Consider the following 20,491-nt stretch of genomic DNA (forward strand, 5'->3'; position numbering starts at 1 on the left):
GCGACATTGGCCGCTCAGCCCCACGTGATGCATGGCACGCGGGCGGCGAGGGCCGTAGCTGCCGCCGTTGGGCGGAGTTCCTTCCTCTGACGCCGGGGGTGGTGGGAGCTGAAGTTGTTCCCGTGACTGCCGCCCCCCGCGGCCCGTGCCGCTGTGCGGATGGTTCCGCCCTGCACCTGGGCCGGTTTTCTCCGCCATGCCGCGGTACTGCGCTGCGTCCTGCTGCAAGAACCGTGGGGGACAAAGCGCCAGAGACCAGCGCAAGCTGAGCTTCTATCCGTGAGTGTCTGGGAATGAGGGTTCACACTGGAGACGGCAAATATCAGATAGGCCAAATCCCAAATGAGGCGAGGCCCGCAGCGGCCCCTGGGGAGCCGGAGTGGGGGAGGGGATAAATGAGCGAGAAACTAACTTTAGGAGCTGGTATTCGCTTTTGAACTTGTCCCCAAGAGGTAGGAGGGAAATAACACTCTGATCTCTGGGGCAGATGGGAAGGTGTAGGCAAAACTGTCGACAGGATGAGTATGTAATCACACACGTAGCCGACCGAAAACGGACGGTGTTTGCTTAGGGAGGAGAGGTGCAGGGGTCGAAGGGGTCTTGAATAGTTGCAGAGGATTTATAGAGTGAAAGCCACGGAGAGTCGACTAAAACAATAAATTTGCGCCTCTAATCACGAGGCTGTTTAGCTATTCGAGCTAAGTAGCACCGCTTACCCCTGCTGCTCTGTGTTTTTGGGTCTGAGCCCCATCTGTGACCTAGTCGTAGCTGGCGTAAATGTTGTGTGGTAACATCCCAAACTAAGTTCTGTTGCTCAATATATGTAATGCTGCAACTGGGCATACACAGTCTAAGTGGATTTGAAAAGACTGAACCTCTAACCTGTCCTCAAGAGCTTATTTTTCTTACCGCAATTGTTCTTTGAATTCTTGTAGACACTCAGAGCCAAATAAAGGTTGTTCTGTTTCCTCGGTAACCTCAAAAGTGAAATGGCAACAACTCTTAAAGATTGGAAAAGGGGTGCACGTGAACATTTATCCTGGGAATCTTGAGTATCTTTCTCTCAAAATACCAACGTTTGCAGTTGTGGAGTGACTCCCTTTCTGAAGATATTCAAGACCCACCTGGATGTGTTCCTGTGTGATCTGGTATAGGTGATCCTGCTCTGGCAGGCGGGATTGGACTAGATGACCTTTCAAGGTCCCTTCCAGACCCTAACATTATGTGATTCTGTGTTTTTTGTTGGCCATCCTACTGCCAACAGCTAATACTTTTTACATCCTACAGATATAGAATCATAGGATCAACCAGGTTGATATGATATGATATAATATGATCAGGTCGGGTTTAATTACCACATGACTATGTCTGTTTAAGTTTCATACACACAAATGCATGGATTTTCTTTTATTAAAAATTATTATTGTTCATGATTCTAAGGAATATTATTATCAGTAGTTATTTAACAGTGCTCAGAATTGAAGTTGTGGTTTATGTATATGCTGTTATATGTTAGAGTTGAAAGAAACTTGATAGGCACCAGAGAAATCTGTAAGTGTCGTTACAAAATACTGTGATTTCTATCTGGTAAGAGATGAGAGCCAGGAGAGGTCTGGATGTTCATGTTGCCATTACCATAACTGCTTGACTGTGCATCCATCATAATGCACCTTTAATTTACCTTCTATTTGTGTATTGCAATTCGTTAAGTAAATTACAAATCTTCACCCACTTTCTTTTAATGTATTTCACTTTCCTATGTAATTTATCCAACCATTTGCCTATCTTTTCCAAATCAGTTGATTTTTGTTATTTTTTTTATCCTTATGGATGTTTATACCTTCTGAAGCAGGTTAGGATTTCTCTGTAAAACATTGTAACTTACAATCAATAAGGTTGGAAAAGACCTCAGAGATCATCCAGTCCAACTTATCACACAACACCTCATGACTAACTAAACCATGGCTTCAAGTGCCACATCCAGTCCCCTCTTGAGCACCTCCAGGGAGGTGTCCTCACTGCAGTCACACTTTCATGTCCTCCCTGGGCAGCCTGTTCCAGTGTCTCCCCACCCTCACTGTCAAGAATTTCCTCCTAATCTCCAGTCTAAGTCTATCCTCCTCAAGCTTCAGTTCATTCCCTCTCACTACAAAAAGTCCCTTCCCACCTTTCTTGTAGCCCCCTTCAGATACTGGAAGCCTCTATAAGGTCTCCCTGGAGTCTCCTTTTCTGCAGGCTGAACTCCCAGCCTGTCCCCATAGGGGAGGTTCTCCAGCCCTCCGATTATCTTCATGGCCTCCACAGGACCAGCTCCAGCAGCTCCACGTCCCTCCCTTATTGTTTCACTTGCTTGAAAGAGTTTGGAGTTCAGTTCTCTGAAGCAGAGATTGTATTACCCAAAGACTGCACAGTGACTGGAAAAATGCAGTCCTTTGCTTGGGTGGGAATTATTAGCTTTGTTGCAATATCTGTACATAAGAACAACATAAAGACGATCAGCTTTCTCTTCAAACAGTGTCCTCTCCCTTCCTGACTGACAGAAATTGACCCACCCACCCCCAAAAATACATTTCAAATTGCTCCACTTTGTTGTGTTTGATGTCATTTTTAGTCAACAAAAAGAGAGACAATGAGTTTAAAAGCCCTTGAAAAGAAAGATGGTTGAAAAGTCATCTATGGACGACACAATATTATATGGGCCATCAACACTGTAAAAAATCTTTACTGCTGTAACACAGAACACAGTCAACCACTCAGTGACATCCTGCTTAACATTCCATGTTTAAAACATTTTCAAAGGATTTAATCCTTTTGTAAGGAAAGACTGCCTTGCAAGGAGCAGCGAGATACTCTTTACTTAAAAAGAAGAAAGAAACTGAAATAGAAATAAAAGTTTTGTTTGTGTTTTTGTGTGTTTTTTTCAACTGTTTTTTAAAAAAAAAAGGTTTCCACTTCATGATAAAGAGAGACTTGAGAAATGGTTGCGGAATATGAAACGGGATGCCTGGACTCCAAGCAAGCACCAGCTCCTCTGCAGTGATCATTTTACCCCCGATTCCCTTGACGTGCGATGGGGTATACGGTACTTGAAACACACAGCTGTACCAACCATTTTCGCCTCCCCAGATGATGAGGTAATGTATTTTATGAGGGCATAATGTATTTAATGAGGGCATTGAGTCCATCATCAGTCAATTTGCGGACGACACCAAGCTGGGGGCAGGAGTTGATCTGCTGGAGGGTAGAGAGGCTCTGCAGAGAGACCTCGACAGGCTGGACAGATGGGCAGAGTCCAATGGCATGAGATTTAACACAGCCAAGTGCCAGGTTCTGCACATTGGCCACAACAACCCCATGCAGTGCTACAGGCTGGGGTCAGAGTGGCTGGAGAGCAGCCAGGCAGAGAGGGACCTGGGGGTGATGGTTGATGGTTGAGCCTGCAGTGTGCCCAGGTGGCCAAGAGGGCCAATGGCATCCTGGCCTGCATCAGGAACAGTGTGGCCAGCAGGAGCAGGGAGGTCATTCTGCCCCTGTACACTGCACTGGTTAGGCTGCACCTTGAGTCCTGTGTCCAGTTCTGGGCCCCCCAGTTTAGGAAGGATGTCGACTTGCTGGAGTGTGTCCAGAGAAGGGCAACAAAGTTGGTGAGGGGCTTGGAACACAAGCCTTATGAGGAGAGGCTGAGGGAGCTGGGATTGCTTAGCCTGGAGAAGAGGAGACTCAGGGGTGACCTTATTGCTGTCTACAAGTACCTGAAGGGAGGTTGTAGACAGGCAGAGGTTGGTCTCTTCTCCCAGGCAACCAGTACCAGAATAAGAGGACACAGTCTCAGGCTGCACCAGGGGAGGTTTAGGCTGGAGGTTAGGAGGAAGTTTTACACAGAGAGAGTGATTGCCCATTGGAATGGGCTGCCTGGGGAGGTGGTGGAGTCACCATCACTGGAGGTGTTCAGGAGGAGACTTGCCAGGGTGCTTGGTTGCATGGGTTTAGTTGATTAGGTGGTGTTGGATGATAGGTTGGACGTGATGTTCTTGAAGGTCTCTTCCAACCTGGTTTATTCTATTTATTGCAGTACAAAGCTAACAGCTATTTATGTCATACAGATGTTCCACTTACCTGTAATATATTTGTATTTCATTTTTTAAACGGAATTCCCATCCATCAAAATATTTTGTCAACAGGAAGGACACAAAATTGATAGGTGATTCCATAGTGTAAAGGAACAACTTCCTGTACTTTGACTGGAGGTTCATTTTCTTTTTTTTTTTTTTTTTAATTGGAAAATACAGAGGCATTTCCTGTGGGAAATTTCCCAAAGAAAAATTAGAATAGAATAGAATAGAATAGAATAGAATAGAATAGAATAGAATAGAATAGAATAGAACAGACCAGGTTGCAAGAGACCTTCAAGATCATCGTGTCCAACCCATCAACCAATCCAACCCACCTAAACAACTAACCCATGGCACCAAGCACCCCATCAAGTCTCTTCCTGAACACCTCCAATGATGGTGACTCCACCACCTTCCCAGGTAGCCCATTCCAATCTGCAATCACTCTCTCTATATATACTGCCTATGAGAATACTATGATTCTAAATATTTTTTTCCTGTGCAATTATTCTTAATTAATAGTCCGGTGTTCCTTCAGGGCCTTTTATTAACTGTACATAAATACTGGTTTGGAATGTATTAGTTTCAAACAACCCATTTCTCTTTCCTGTCTATAACCTCTCTAACACCTGAGACCTCAGAAATGTAGGCTTTGTATCTCAGTCATGGTACAGTTAAAGATGGATGGTAGAGTCATGGAATAAACATTTTATTAGAATAAACCTTTATTAGAATAAACCAAACCAGGTTGGAAGAGACCTTCAAGATCATCATGTCCAACCCATCAACCAATCCAACCCACCCAAACAGCTAACCCATGGCACCAAGCACCCCAGCAAGTCTCCTTCTGAACACCTTCAATGACGGCGACTCCACCACCTCCCCAGGCAGCCCATTCTAATGGGCAATCACTCTTTCTGTATAGAACTTCTTCCTAACATCCAACCTGAACCTCCCCTGGCGCAGCAGTGTTACTGCCAAGAACATGACAATGGCTTTATTATATTTACATCAGTGATATGTACGGGAAGTCTTGGATAAATTTATCCAGTTTAGGAAAAGAATATATAGAAGAATAGAATAAGCATATTCCATGCTTCCTTTCAATGTGTCCATAACTTCCCTGCTATTGAAAGACAGGTGTCAGTTCTTGGTATCTGTAACACTGTCTCACTTATCTCTCTGGCATTATTTTCTTTGACCTCACTCTTTTAACTGCACTTTTCTAAACATCTACACATAACCTTGTTAATGACCACCTCAGCAAATGAACCATATCCATTGACTTGGCCACTGGTTCTGTAGTTACCACAAAACCAAGATTTCTTCACAGACCAAATAGCCAGAAAGACATGGTAAAGAGCTGTTGTTACCCTGGGGGAAAAGCCCTTCTTACTGTATTCCTAAGTTAATGTAGAGGAACAAGAGCCTAAAGTCCCAATCTGCTTTCTAACACTTGCCTGCAACCTCTTGGTTTGGAAAACTGAGAGCAGCAAAGAGAGGGAAGAGCTGCCATACTTGTGTACTGTTCTTCATGATCTTGCTTTAAGTATTATGAAACAAGTGAAGGATATCTTCCCAGAAATGTTTAAATTATTTAATTATATTTTCTTCTAATGAGAAATGTCTGTGTCTCATGAGCAATGTTAGTAGCCAGCATTTGAATATCACTAACCATTCTACATTAGTTATATCACTAACCATTCTACATTAGTTTGCAAGCATTTTTGTTTAGAAGGGCAGAAAAAGATGGAAAAAGCAGCTTTTCAATGCAAATGAGTATCTTCCAGCAGTTCTATTCAGAGAGGTGTTTCAGTGCTTTTCCTTAAACCTTAATGGCAGTTTTGATAGGCAAGCATCTGGGACATGGTTCCCAAATTTATTTAATAAGCGATTTGTCTAGGTAGAATTTTTAAGCTGAGAAGTCCTTTTTGAGCTGCTAGTACAGCAGAGAGGGGCAAATATCCATTCTCTCAAAATTCCTAAGATTGATGTGATGTTAAGTACCACCTTTAAAAAGATAAGAGGTAACCTGGAGTACTGTGTCCAGTTCTGGAGCCCCTATTACAAGAGGGATGTGGAGGTGCTGGAACGTGTCCAGAGAAGGGCCACAAGGATGAGCAGAGGGCTGGAGCACCTCTCCTATGAGGACAGACTGAAGGAGTTGGGGCTGTTCAGTCTGGAGAAGAGAAGGCTCCCAGGTGACCTAATTGTGGCCTTCCAGTATCTGAAGGGGGCCTACAGGAAGGCTGGGGAGGGACTTCTCAGGATCTCAGGTAGTGATAGGACTAGGGGGAATGGAATGAAGCTGGAGGTGGGGAGATTCAGGCTGGATGTGAGGAGGAGGTTCTTCACCATGAGAGTGGTGAAACCCTGGAATGGGTTGTCCAGGGAAGTGGTCGAGGCCCCATCCCTGGAGGTGTTTAAGAGCAGGCTGGATGAGGCTCTGGCCAGCCTGATCTAGTGTGGGGTGTCCCTGCCCATGGCAGGGGGGTTGGAACTAGATGATCCTTGTGGTCCCTTTCAACCCTGAATGATACTATGATACTATGAACCAAATGCATTCATTCTATATTTGTATGCATTCTTCAGTCTTAATGTTGAATCTTCCTATAAAATCAAATGACAAAGTATAATGTATTGAGAATACTTCAGACTACATGCATGCTTTTATGAACATTCACTTCAAAATTATCTTTCTGCTTTTTCATTTGCCTGGCCCATGTTTACTTAGCAAAGCTAAAGCTGATCCTTGTTCTGTTTGGTTTAGTCTGGGGTATTTTGGTTTTGTTTTTCAGTCCACAAGCCTAGCGTGAGTGAAAGTTCTGCAGCTTGTTCTCTTTAATTCCTTGTTTAAAATTGTGCCTGTGTGTAAATGCACAAAGACATTTCACTGTTTTGCAGGCTTGTGTTCATAATCTTTTTTGTTACTAAATTCTCTTTATTGGGCACATGACATAACTGGCCAAAGCAATTTTCTTGCAGCTTTAATGCAAAAAATCTTATACTGTGCATATTTAATACACATGTATTTAACACAGGTGTTTCAAATAGTAATAGGAGGTGCTAGTCAGTCTGTGCCAAACAGATCTGTCAAGCCATTTCTCTTCAAGGTGTTTTAAAATTATGATGACTCACATAAATCAGTGAAGTTCCTTAGAGTTTGGAAAAGTAAAAAAGTACTTTAGAGCTTTAAAATCATGCTTTAACATTTAGGATCTGAAGGAAAGTTATGGAATCACAGAATGGTAGGACTCAGAAGGGACCTGTCATGGAGGTCCTAGAGCAGGGGACACCAGAACACGTCCAGACAAGTTTTGTGTGTCTCCAGAGAAGGACACTCCAAAAGCTCTTTGGGCAGCCTGTTCCAGTGCTCCATCCTCCACTTCATGAGTTTCCACATGTCTGGTGTAGTTTTTAAGGTGCTTGTCTAAATGAGTGGTTACACAGTACCATGCTATAGAGTGAGATTTGCCCAGGTTTTTTTATGTTCAAGTGATTTGCTAATTACAAGGTGTTTGGGTTTGTGGGTTTTGTTTGTTGTTTGTTTTTTTTTCCCTCTTCAGGAAAAAGACTCTTCCCAGAGCACCGTGCAAGAGGTAAAGAGAGAAGACCCAGAAGAAACAAATTCAAGTGTGGAATCAGAGAAAGCATCTGTGTCACTTGAGCCTTGTATACCAAAGAAAAGTTCTGTAATTGCAGAAAACCTAGGTGAAAAAGCAGAAGTAGTTTGCTCTACTGCGTTGAGTAAACCTTTACAGATTCAAAAGTTGCAACTTCAAAATGGAGAAGACTTCCAGGCAGACAGTATCATTCTTGATAATACATCTAACCTGCATGTACATCAACCTAATCCTGTTTTAATGGCAGCAGCAGTCCAGAGCATGGAAGCTACCAGTGTTCATACTTCTGTGGAGGATCCAGTAGGTTGTACAGCTACAGTCTTGCAATTTACAGACCCTGATTACTTGAATTCCTCTCTGAAACTGAAAAATACTTTAGGTTCAATTACTGACTATGCAATTGAAAATCCTAACTCTCATGTTGTAGGCTGTTCTGTTGAAGTACAGCCAGCAAGTGAAAACACAGTTTTACTGAGTACGGTCACACAGACTATTGAACAGTTCAGTGGAAATGAAGAATCTGTCATTGCTATCATTGTGCCAGTCGAGAGTCCAGAAGAGCCTGAAATAGTTAATAGTTCTTTCCTGCCTGTTAAGCAAGAGATTCTTGACACAGAGGAGACAGAAACTGACAACGCTGAGTGCATGAATGCATATAGTGGAAGTGAAGTATTACAAACTGAGCATTCATACTGCAAACAAGACATAGATAGAGATCACCTTTGGCAAAAAATTTCAAAGCTCCACTCTAAAATCACTCTGCTTGAAATGCAGGAGATAAAGACATTGGGGAGGCTGAGATCCTTGGAAGCACTCATTGGACAACTGAAGCAAGAAAACCTGCTTTCTGAAGAAAAGCTGAAGGTTGTAGAAAACTGCTTTACAACACTTGAAGTGACTATGATCCAGTAAAGGCTTACAGTGATTGTTCTAAAATATCTTTTTAGCCTCTGTCTGTCTGTACAAATTAGCATTGCTTTTGGTCACAGTGTTTTAAATGTCAGATGTAAATTATGTGAAAAACAATTCTTCTTTAAAATGTTACACCAACCACTACCAAAGCTAGGTTAGAACATTGCCTATAAAACCTGACTTGCAAGAAAGCTGTAAAAGAAAATGAAGCCTGTTAAAGTTTTGAAAACAGAGTATATAATTGTATGCATAAAGAGAAGTTAAACCTTTCTAGCTGCCGGCCTCTCTAAAAGGTGCACCTCATGCATTTGGGGCAGCAGTATAATGGACAGAATAAGCATGCAGGATGGACAGTTACAAATTTGTTGTTTGGAAACAAAAAGTGTCCTAATTCTCTGTGAAATGAAGAATGAAGTATGCAGTACACAATGGCCACCGAGGCCGTAAGTGTTCTGATAGCTTTTTGTGCACTTTGACCTTATTAAAATTGTTTCTGCAATGAAGGGTGCTTCAAACAAAATTCTTTAACAATATTGGTAGAGTGAAGAGGTCCATCTCGGTTGGTTGGCTGGTTTTTGGGTGGTGGTGTTTGGAGGGGGAGTGGTTTATGATGATTCAGCTCAAATGGAAAATAAAACATCTTAAAACAGTGATAGTTTTGCTGTGTAGTAAAAGAAGCTCTTAACTATTCAAGTGGGGGCTGAATAGTTCAGCATTGGTCCTCATATAGTCTGTAGGTGTGCAATGCATATGACCTTAATAATACAGTGAAGAAAACTGTTTTGCAGACAAAACTGTGAAAGTTGCAGAATCTGGCTCATTAGTTTTCTCTTTCTTGGTCTTCAAGAAATGGAATTACAAGACTAGAAATCCACTCATCCCTACTGATTTTATTAACTGGTTCTAGTGCACAGCATGCCACTACAGTGGAAGGATACTGACAATTTATTGTGAGGGACATTAAACTGCTCAAATATTTTCTGCTTACCCTTAGATCTAGAGTTCATTGCAGAATCTAGTCCAGTGAACTAGCACTTACATCATCTAGTCCAATTGTGCCTTGCAGTTGGACTAGATTGTTGTAGGTCCCTTCCCACTGAACTGTTCTAGTCTATTCCATTCTACAATGATTAGATTACTTTGAGGCATGTGGATGTATTTTCTGTATTCAAAATTGTCCCCAACCACCAGTCCACTAGAGCAGATGGGATGCTTTGCAGTCTCTTACCTGCATTCTCTATCAGACAAATTCTAAACTGTTCTGGGATTCTTCTAACAAGGAATTGAGGATCAAGCAACATTAATTACCAAGTTGACCTCTCTCTCTGGGCAGCAGTGTCCTCCCCTTTATACCCTAGCTGGGCAGGGAGGGGGGAGTGGAACAGACTTCAGTTTCCCAGGGAGAAATGCCCTGCAGGGAGGGCAAAGCACTTGCAAGCCCTCCACCCTGTTTTCAGAATGGGCATTAACCCATGACAATCTCCAACTAGGTAAGTTGCAAGCTAATCAAATTTCAGTAACTGTTGGAAATTATGGAGTAGCTGCCTAGAAGTTGGTCCCCTAAAGCACAGTGGTGTAAGAAGTTAGTGTGTATTAGTAACCACTGTACTGGGCTTGTTTTGTCCCTGAACTTTGCTTCTTTCAGACTAAGCACTGAATATGCTTAGGAAAATTGCTAGAGAAGATAAGGATCAGTCATAGTATGATGAATTATTAATAGGGACTCTTGACAGTTACTTTTTTCCATCTGATTACAGTGCATTGAAATTTTAAGGGGTTGTCCTGTGTCCTCTAGAAACTGCTGCTATGCAAGGTCCAATCTCGGGACCGTTGTCCAGGTGGCCTCTCTGACTTGTACTTTTTTGGGGTTTTTTATAAAGCAAGAGTTCTTTCCAAGTTATTTTCAAAATGCTATATCAATTCTAGAAATTTCATGGATGTCTCCACAAATCTACTGACATTATTTCAAGACTTAACCACCCAGTTCAAAAATCTGTTGTAGGTCTTGGGTGGCAATGACAGCTCAGCCATGGCACAAGTTAAAACAGTTGTTGCCGCAGCCAGGCTCTATTCCTGAAGAAACTGAGGTGGTTTAACGTGGCATTTAAATTACTGGTAGAGTTGTACCTTTACTAATAGTTTCCAGTATTCAAATTGAGAATGTAATTTGTGACATAGCTATGTATCAACCTGGAGAAAAGAAAAGGGTTAATTTAACTCTTCTATGGAATTTCTTGGAACTATAGCAGAAAAACCCAGGAACTCCACAAATTTTGCTGCTGTAAGGTGATTTAGTCCAATGGGCATAGGTGGACTTAGCAGGCCCTCTGTCTTTCTTTACACACAGCTTTCTGTGACAAATAGGTCATTATTTAGGCCTACAATTAGCTCTTCTGGCCTGATCCTATTACCTAACTGTTGCCTGAAGTAACCCCTACTCTCTTACCAAGCAGGGTATTCAAGCTGTTTAAGCAATGGTGTCTAACAATAGATGTTAAATAATATGACAGTTTATTAACTCAGTGTTTTCAAGTAGAGCTTTACAACTTTAGGTTTACATTTAGAGTTTTCCTTAACGGTAAAGTTGCTCTCTGTGTCAGATCATAGGGTTTCCATCCATCTCGGTGTGTCCCCCATCCAGGTTCATGGTTTCTGCAGTGGACAGCATCACCAAAACAACACCAGAGGCTGTCTGGAAAAGAAGATGATTCTGTATATAGCCTTTCTCAGGACCAGTCTTCATGAAACTCCACAAAGCTGGTTAAAGGTAGACCAGTACCAACATTGTGTTTTGCAGACTGTTGCAAACTGACTCCAATAAAATATTTTGGGCAGACACATTTTGTGTTTATTTACAAGTATTTAGTAGTATGACTGGCTCTTCTTGCTTCCAGGAAAATACAGCTAAATCCTTTGCTTCAATTGAATGCTGACACTGAATTACTCAGGCTAATTACTGTGAGGAAGGAAAAGCACCATGATTGGAAATTGGCACACACCACTTAGATGCTGCATGTACATGTTTTCAGTGTTTCATGACCATAAAGCTCAACAGCCTTTGCACACAATTTTATTTCACTAAACTCAGGAGCTCTAGGAGGTGCTGTATTAACTCCCTGAGATTCAGTGGAAACTGCCTTTGTGTAGTCTTAACCCAGCATCAGAGTAGGGGCACATTGAATCATGATTCCTTCTGTAGTGTATCAGGCTTCATTCCACTTAAATGTTCTTACTTATTTTTAAGTAATTTTGCATTTTCATCTTTTTTTTTAATACTTTTGATTGCCTGTTTCTATTTGTATAATTAATTACTTCAACACTTTACAGATTTAACAGATTGTGGGCTATTATCTTAATTTTCTTCCTGATCTGTATTTTTTTCCCTCTGTCCTCTGGACACTGCAGGAATTTGGCATTTGGCTTTCTCTTAGATCTCCATTTAAAGGTCACCAATTCTATTATGCTTACCTACAAGTAGTGTAGTTCCATCTAGAACAAACTGGTGCTTATTTTTCCTTTTCTTCATCTTCTTAATGAGGTGGAGTGTGAAGTTTTATTTACCTCATTCTGAATACAGTGCCAGCTGCAATGGATTTTTTGGTTTTATCAGCCTGATAAGTATCTGGCATTTCTCACATCAGTGGTACAAATATTGACTGCAGTCTTATATTCTTCACAAGCATTTATTAGAAGTCTAAATGTCTCATTAGATGTCCTTGAAGTCTGTTTATTCTCCTTTACCACAGTTGAAGTTCTAATTATTTGTTCTTTACACTTGAACCCTTTATGTTCCAAGACCTTGCCAGTAAACTTGAAGTTGTATACTTCATTTTAAAACTGACACTTCCCTCCATCTCCTAACTTCTTGAATAATGGATTGGTTTCCCTCATACCTAATCACATTTTCATCAAAACTGCCTTGTGTACAACTCAATTCCCCGCCCTCCCTCCCCCCCACTAATCATAGAATCAATAAGGTTGGAAAAGACCTCAGAGATCATCAAGTCCAACCTGTCACCCAAGACCTCAAGACTACTAAACCATGGAACCAGGGGCCATGTCCAATCCCCTCTTCAACACCTCCAGGGATGGTGACTCCACCACCTCCCTGGGCAGCCCGTTCCAATGGCTAACAACTCTCTCTATGAAGAACTTTCTCCTCACTTCCAGCCTAAACTTCCCCTGGGGCAACTTGAGACTGTGTCCTCTTGTTCTGGTGCTGATTGCCTGGGAGAAGAGACCAACCCCTTCCTGGATACAACCTCCCCTTAGGTAGTTGTAGACAGCAATAAGGTCTCCCCTGAGCCTCCTCCAGGCTAAGCAACCCCAGCTCCTTCAGCCTCTCCTCATAGAGCTTGTGCTCGAGGCCTCTCACCAGTCTTGTTGCCCTTCTCTGGACATGTTCAAGAGTCTCAATGTCCTTCTTAAATTGAGGGGCCCAGAACTGGACACAGTACTCAAGGTATGACCTAACCAGTGCTGAGTACAGGGGCAGAATGACCTCCTTGTTCCTGCTGGATGCACTATTCTTGATGCAGGCCAGGATGCCACTGGCCTTCTTGGCCTTGACTACAGAGTTTCCTCAGCCAGTGTACAGTGCTGCCCAGCAAAACACTAGGCACAGCCCTTCCATGTTGCAGTGCAATGGTGCACCACTCACGGAGCCCATCAATCGCCAGATGAGGGCTCATAGCAGCAAGGTTTGCCTTCACACTGTGGATTCGTGCAGACGTAGTTAGCTAATGGTGTCAGTAACAGTAGTAGACTCCACGCAGCAGGTTACATAGTTGCTAGGCTCACTGAGGTGAGTGCTGAAATTTCTTTACTCTTAGATGCTTGGAACATTTTAACGACAGTAGGGCAATGACACCCAGAGCCTGCTTTGTGAGAGATTTTATCCACTTGGTAAGACAGGCTGAGAAAGACCCACCTGCATTCTGAGCAAATCCAGGAGACAGTGAAAGCACCAGGCTGACAATATCACTTCCCAGGCAGAAATAAACAAGGTCCACGTGTGCAGTCTTGAGGAAAGACTTAAGACTCAGATTAGCTGTGAGTGACTTGGGCCTTCACCTCTTCTGTAAGCTCCATAAGTGGGAAGTCTCATGCTGTGTTGTAAGGCTGGAGGAGAATGGCACCTGTGCATGGTGTGTAGTGAGAGATGTTCAGGAACATGGGAAGAAGGAGTTTGCTTTGGCATTTAGAGTTGCTGCCTGACAAAAGTGCCTTCCTGTGAGGCATCTCTGCATTGCCAGTGCAGCATCATTTGCAAATGCCACATGCCATGCACTGCTCAAAGCCAGAGGGAAAACTCAGTGATGTGCTCTGAATTACCAGCACGCAGGCAAGAGAAAAAAGACACTGAGAAAGAGAAAGGCACAGATTATATGCTTGTTAATGACTTTTAAATGAGACAAGAGGTGGACAAAAATGTATTTTTCTTTGCTCATTTACAGGAGAATTTTATGATTTACTAACACAGGCTAATTTGCATTTCTGCAACCTCAAGTGAATCTCTGGAAATGCTTTAGAATTTTATTCCTGCTGGATATCAGTGCTTTATTTTGTCCTTCACTGAAATCAGCATAATGGCACTCAAATTTACCAGCCCATTTACTGCTGCAGAGAAGATGTGAGCTTGTGCCAAGATATTTTCCACACGCAGTAGGACCTCTAAACAAAGGGCTTTTTTCCAGTAGCAGCAGTGTTAAATGTTACTGGGTACACTGCAAAAAGTTTGGCCCTGTTTGAATTTCTGCTTTTCCTGCAAACAACACTCTGCGTGGCATTTCTGAAAGCAAAAAAAAAAGCAATGTAGAAGTCTGGGTCACATCCTTTCAAAAAGGTTAAACTGTACAGATGCTTTTGGAAATCATATATTTATATAGAAAACGATTATGCAGTGGCCAGATTTCAAATAGTAGTGCTCCCTCTAAGCAGCAGATGGCGCTACTGGATCACGCTGTAGAAGTTAGACTGACGCCTTGCTTTTTTTCTTTCATTCTGTGTTTCAAACATAAGCAAACATTAAATATGCAGGGTTTTTTTCCCCTTGTACTTCAGATGGACATTTAATAAATGAGGGTAGCAGCTGAACGAAACAGTATGAGTAATTGTATTCCCTCTTACAGAAATAAAGCTTCAGACAAGAAGAAACTCATTTATATTCCGAGCATAAAACACGAAATTCAAGAACCTTCTGCCCAAGCGAATGGCAAAAGATATATTCACTGTCCTTAAACGGAGCATGATTGCATTCCTCATTTGCTGAAGTGGGTCAGTGGTTAAAGTTTGAATCCCATAAACTGTTCAGCATTGCTTATTTGCATATTAATCAGGATAACAGCGTGAGTGTTTAATAACACCCTTCATCGAGGGTGTCTGGTTTGCTATTCAAGTACCGCAGCCATGGGTTTGAAACTGGGAAGATACGTGCCCAACAGCTTCACATGCGACATTACCCACACTCAGAATGTCTTGGGACAAAGTGCTCTGAGAATACAAAACTTTCAGATGATACAAACAACGTTAGAGTAGGAGGATGCTAGTCCTGCACTTTCAAGCAAGTTTCTTCCTTATTCCAGTATTAGTTTCAAAATACAACAGATAATAGGGCATTGCTGTACAGATCAGAAGCGTCCATGTGATTTTATGAATCAGTGTGTGGCGGGTTGAAGTTTCCCCCCAGCATTAACTTTTACCCAAACTAACTCAGTTAGAAGCAAATGAGTCTGTATTTAACAAGCAAAACCTACACTCTACAATGGAATGCAATGAATATGTACAAAATATACAGTAGTTACAATATTATACAGATATTTACAATTAGCAAACAACATGAAAACCCCCTGGTCAAAAAGACCTGTGAAGCCGTTCCATTCCCCCCCCCCCTAAGCTCCCCTGTCCCAAAAAAGAGAGAGGAGTTGAGAGAGAAGGTAGTAGGTTAGACTTATCCCAAGGTCAGCCAGAAGCACGTTCTCTCTCTCTCAAACGAAGCTAAACAGCCAAGATCAGAAGAGAAAAGAAAAGGAATGGGAATGGGAAATGTGAAAAATTCTTATGATACAGCTCCTTTAATCCCAGGCATTTATCCAATGAATTTGTTTGGAATAGTCTTTTGTTTTCCTTTTTACACCCAATAGTGATTTGTTTATATTTTTCTGCTCGAAATCTGCAGCTAAATTTTAAAGGCATAGCCTAAAACTACCACAGAATGGAACAGAGCTGTAAAAGAGTGGCATTGCAAAACCAGATGATGAAGAGAGCTTTGTCAAGGTAAATGCTGGCTTCAGAGGTCCAAATGAGCCTCAAGGCTGGTGAGACCAGGCATTGGAGCTTCTCTGGGTACCTAGAAAGTGGTGTTCATCCAGTCCATCACAGTCCTCTCAATGAAGTCATTTCACCTGACTCTGAGGTGCATCTCAATACTTGATATGAAGAAGAAATTAATTCAGGAAACACCTACTTATCCTCCCCCTCTACTCAGCCCTGGTGAGACCCCACCTGGAGTACTGTGTCCAGTTCTGGAGCCCCTATTACAAGAGGGATGTGGAGGTGCCGGAGCGTGTCCAGAGAAGGGCCACAGGGATGATCAGAGGGCTGGAGCACCTCTCCTGTGAGGACAGACTGAAGGAGTTGGGGCTGTTCAGTCTGCAGAAGAGAAGGCTCCCAGGTGACCTAATTGTGGCCTTCCAGTATCTGAAGGGGGCCTACAGGAAGGCTGGGGAAGGACTTCTCAGGATCTCAGGTAGTGATAGGACTAGGGGGAATGGAATCAAGCTGGAGGTGGGGAGATTCAGGCTGGATGTGAGGAGGAAGTTCTTCACCATGAGAGTGGTGAGACCCTGGAATGGGTTGTCCAGGGAAGTGGTCGAGGCCCCATCCCTGGGGGTGTTTAAGACCAGGCTGGATGAGGCTCTGTCCAGCCTGATCTAGTGTGGGGTGTCCCTGCCCATGGCAGGGGGGTTGGAACTAGATGATCCTTGTGGTCCCTTCCAACCCTGAATGATACTATGATACTATGATCTACTGACTACGGGCAGTGGGATGCTCTCAACAAATATTTCAGATTTAGGTAAGTTATATATACTATAAATACCTGAAGTTACCTAAATACTTTGTGTTTCAAAAGGTACAAGATAGGAAGACTAAAGGCTAATATAAAGGACTTTGGCACAGTAATCTTTCCAAATTCTGTCTTAATTTTCTGTTCACCCAATAACAAGAAGAAGACCTTTGAAAGCTGTAGATGGGATTCTGCTCAGATGTTTAATTTATGTAATTACAGCTTTTTTGCATTTTTTTTTTCTTTCCTGAAGCTTTTGAGACACCTCTATCTCTGTAACATATTTGATCAGGTAGGAAAACTGATTCTCCACATGCCTAGCTTAGGCAGAGTACATCCTCAGTACATTTCTCACAGCTGCAGAGCATCCTCACAGGGTGTACATCAAACAAAAGAGCTCTGCACCACTTCCTGAGTAGCATAAACTAGTTAAAGTCAGACACATTTCACATGCTATAGCCCCTGGTGACTGAAAACAGCCTTCTGGGTGCTATAACTTCACTTTGGAGTAGTAGCAAACACCACAATAGGGTCTTCTTCAGCCATGTCTGCTCAGTTAAGTACATTATAAATCATAAATACCTGCAATCTGAACCTGAGTCTGAGTTAATAGACTACAAGACCACATACAAATAGGCTTCAGAAGCTCTCAACTATCAGAATAGCTACTGTTTGGAGATGAGGGATAATAAGGGCATGAGAGAGAGTTTTACAGCATGGAAAATGCATCAAGCCCTTTAAATCTTACACTTACCAGCAGATACTATGAAACTTACATCAAAGCTCTTTACGAAGTGGTTTATGTGATGAGAAATCCTGTATTGTGTAAAGATGGCTTTGGGTCAAGGGCAATTATGCAGCAACAGCCCTGTATTGTCTCAGTGCCTACTGACAATATAAATACACACACAACAACGAATTAGCCTCCCAAGGGCAGGCTTCAGCAGACTGACCAGGTGTTTTCAGGGAGCAGTTGATGTATGGCTGCCACTAAATAAAGGTAAGTACAAGAGCAAACCCTCTTTTTAAATCAAAGCCCTAACCAAAACCTGTAGAAAGGAATCCATACCTTACAAGCAACACAACAGCTCCTCTCCATAAGTCAGTTGTCTGTGTAGCATCTGTAGAGTCCCCTAAAAAGTGGGGAGACTCATCTCCAGTGGACTCACCTCCCCACCTGGTACACAACCACTGCATTTTCCTACTTTGAGAAGGGCAAATACTCAAGGTTTGGATGGCATTGTCTATGAACTGAATAACAACTTAGGCCTCCAGCAAGGACTCAACAAAGAAGCAAAACAGGGACTGATGCTGGCTTTTATCCTGCTTTTCCTCCTTAGTGTAGTGGAAAATGAACCAACAGACCAAGCTCCTGAGACTTACTGGGGCAGGAAGTGCTGCAAGAAGAAAGAATAAAAGAAAAAACCCCATATAATAAGCACCCAACTACATTTCATTTATGGAGATTAAGTAGGAGCAACTGCAAATCCCAATTAGATTTTTAATTAAAAATATATTAGTGACTGACATTTATCTGAGAGTCTCTACAGAAACAGGAGCTTAGTCACAGTTTTATTTGAGATTACTAATTTCACAACTTTTGAATGCGTAATTCCCCATAATGAGATCAGTCATGAATTCAAATGAAATTGCATTTCACATCTTTTGCATTAAAGCCATTGATTTACTTCTTCTAGTATCCATTTTGAAAGATTTTCCTTCATACATTTATGCAATTTTTTATTTACATAACTTCAGATATTTTATTCTATATATTGAACATCTGAAATTAATTTTCACCTTTGTCCACATTTTTGGTATGTATGGAGGGAGTGGGTGTATAACATCAGTTTTGTTGCAGGTGAAGTGATCCAGTGAGTGTTGTACATTGATATGAGCACAGTGCTGAAGTGGTATGAGCTGATCAGAAGGCACACACACATCTGCAAAACGTGGAAGATACTGTGCTTGCATTTAAAACAAGATCTTCTCCTTCTAAACATAAAACCCCAACACAGTCTTACTTCTCAGCATTTATGGTAAAAATGTATTTTACTCATTCTACAACAATTCTTAGCAATGGAACACCAAGCAGTATTGAAATGTTACGCATCAGAGTAATAGGTCCTGCAGGACAGCCTCTAACACTCTGCAATGTTTGAAATCACTATTTAACATTAGCCCAGCATTTGACAGGATCAATAGCCTTCTGGGAAATTCCCTATATGACATTCTAATGAGCAAATTGATAGCTTCTGAAACAGAAACAGGTTCTCTTTCAGACAAGCTGTAGCTGGGAATGGCCAATTTGATATGAATATTGACATCTGCCTAACACTCCATATTTCTGCAGCTCTCTGGAGAAAAAGCAGAAGCCAATAATATTTAAGAACTGCAGGGACATTAAAGCATTAAGTGCCTTTTCATTTTACTTTCCTTTCCAGAAGAATAGTGATTTTTTAAAGAATCTGAGTGAAGAAGCAAAAGTAAAGTCATAACTTTTGAATATTTAGATCAGCCTTGCTACCACCCAGACCATTTCCTGTCCTTTACAGCAAAAGCCCAATTATGTTATGAAAGAAATTCCCTGAGCCCAGCTCAGGCAGACAGCCCAGTGTTAGATCCCACAAACAACATGAAGATGCACCAGAGTCATGGGCAGATGTGTGAAACTTATCATTGCTGTTCCTAATGCATGGATGTTTAATATCTCCCTTATGCAAGATAAGGACTACAAATCTCTTCTGTCCATTCCCCATGTCCCTTGCTGGAGTAAGATTTAGGTAGTGCCAAACATAGTTTTTCATACAGTTGCCCTTTCCTCAAGTATTTATAATTCTTTAAAATAAGTTAAAGACTAAATGTTGCATTTTAAAAGGTATTTCAGTGTTACACATCATGCTCCCTGTATAAATCTGGCCACTAAACTTTTACTTTCAGAAGATCTGAGATGCTTGGCCAGAGACAGGGAGTACTGTGCCAGGGCTGGAGGTATGTGCCAATGTCTGAAGCCACCCCAGCCACGGCTGGCTGCTGTAACTAGCCCCCTCAAAGGGAGAGCAATGGTTGCTAAGAGAAGGTAACACAATTTATACAGCCGTGGAGCTGGGAAGACTCTGCAAATGCTAGGAGAGGGAGTACCTTTGTCACCTGATATGATGTGTCAAGGCACTCAAGCAGTATACTAATGAAAGCCTTACACAGATCTGAAATAACAAGAGATCTGGTCTGAATTTATTCAGTGCTTCAGCTGAAAAATGTTACTCTCTCTTCTGCCTGCAAATGTATCAGAGCCTGCACACATCAAAATTCCCAATGAGGTCAAGATGAGCCAGATGCTGCCTCCCAGTCAGCTGTGATCTGTACTTGTGGCAAAGGGTTTCAGAGCGACCCCAGTGGAAGACAAATATTTACACTCCTCTAAGTTTGGTGTTTGCTGTTGAAAAGAAAGCATTGTAAAATAGGTCCTAATGGAAGAAATGCAAACCTTCCCTGCCAGACTGAAAACATTTTAGTTATCTAAGAAACGAGAGCAGTAACCTAACACAAATATCATATGCAAAATGCAGTTCTACAAGAACAGGAATCCTGGCAAAGACAACCCACAAGTGTTGCACCATTGACAAACTATGTTATTGGCTTATTGCCAGCTGCTTCCTTTTAGAGCAGCTCCACAGTCACATGTGCAACGTGCTTGTTGCTATTGCTCTTTTCCTTTGTTTGTTTGTTTTAACTCCTAGATGGGTGATGTTTTCCTCATATGTAATCATTAATGCTAA

The 20,491-nt window shown here is 42.0% G+C and overlaps 1 protein-coding gene and 1 long non-coding RNA gene across 2 annotated transcripts in view; one reads left to right on the forward strand and one right to left on the reverse strand.

Annotated features, from left to right (window-relative positions):
- Positions 1-20,491, reverse strand: part of LOC137454550 (uncharacterized) — a 259,476-nt gene that overhangs the window by 209,615 nt on the left and 29,370 nt on the right. The window lies entirely within an intron of this gene.
- Positions 80-9,150, forward strand: THAP5 (THAP domain containing 5). Its single transcript, XM_068170008.1, has 3 exons — positions 80-279; positions 2,945-3,134; positions 7,679-9,150. The coding sequence occupies exons 1-3, from the start codon at positions 197-199 to the stop codon at positions 8,645-8,647; spliced, it is 1,242 nt and encodes a 413-aa protein (XP_068026109.1). The 5' UTR covers positions 80-196; the 3' UTR covers positions 8,648-9,150.

Source organism: Melanerpes formicivorus, unplaced genomic scaffold (genome assembly GCF_026170545.1).
Source record: "Melanerpes formicivorus ecotype bairdi unplaced genomic scaffold, bMelFor1.0.p_v2 SCAF_3, whole genome shotgun sequence".
Taxonomy (NCBI): Eukaryota; Metazoa; Chordata; class Aves; order Piciformes; family Picidae; genus Melanerpes; species Melanerpes formicivorus.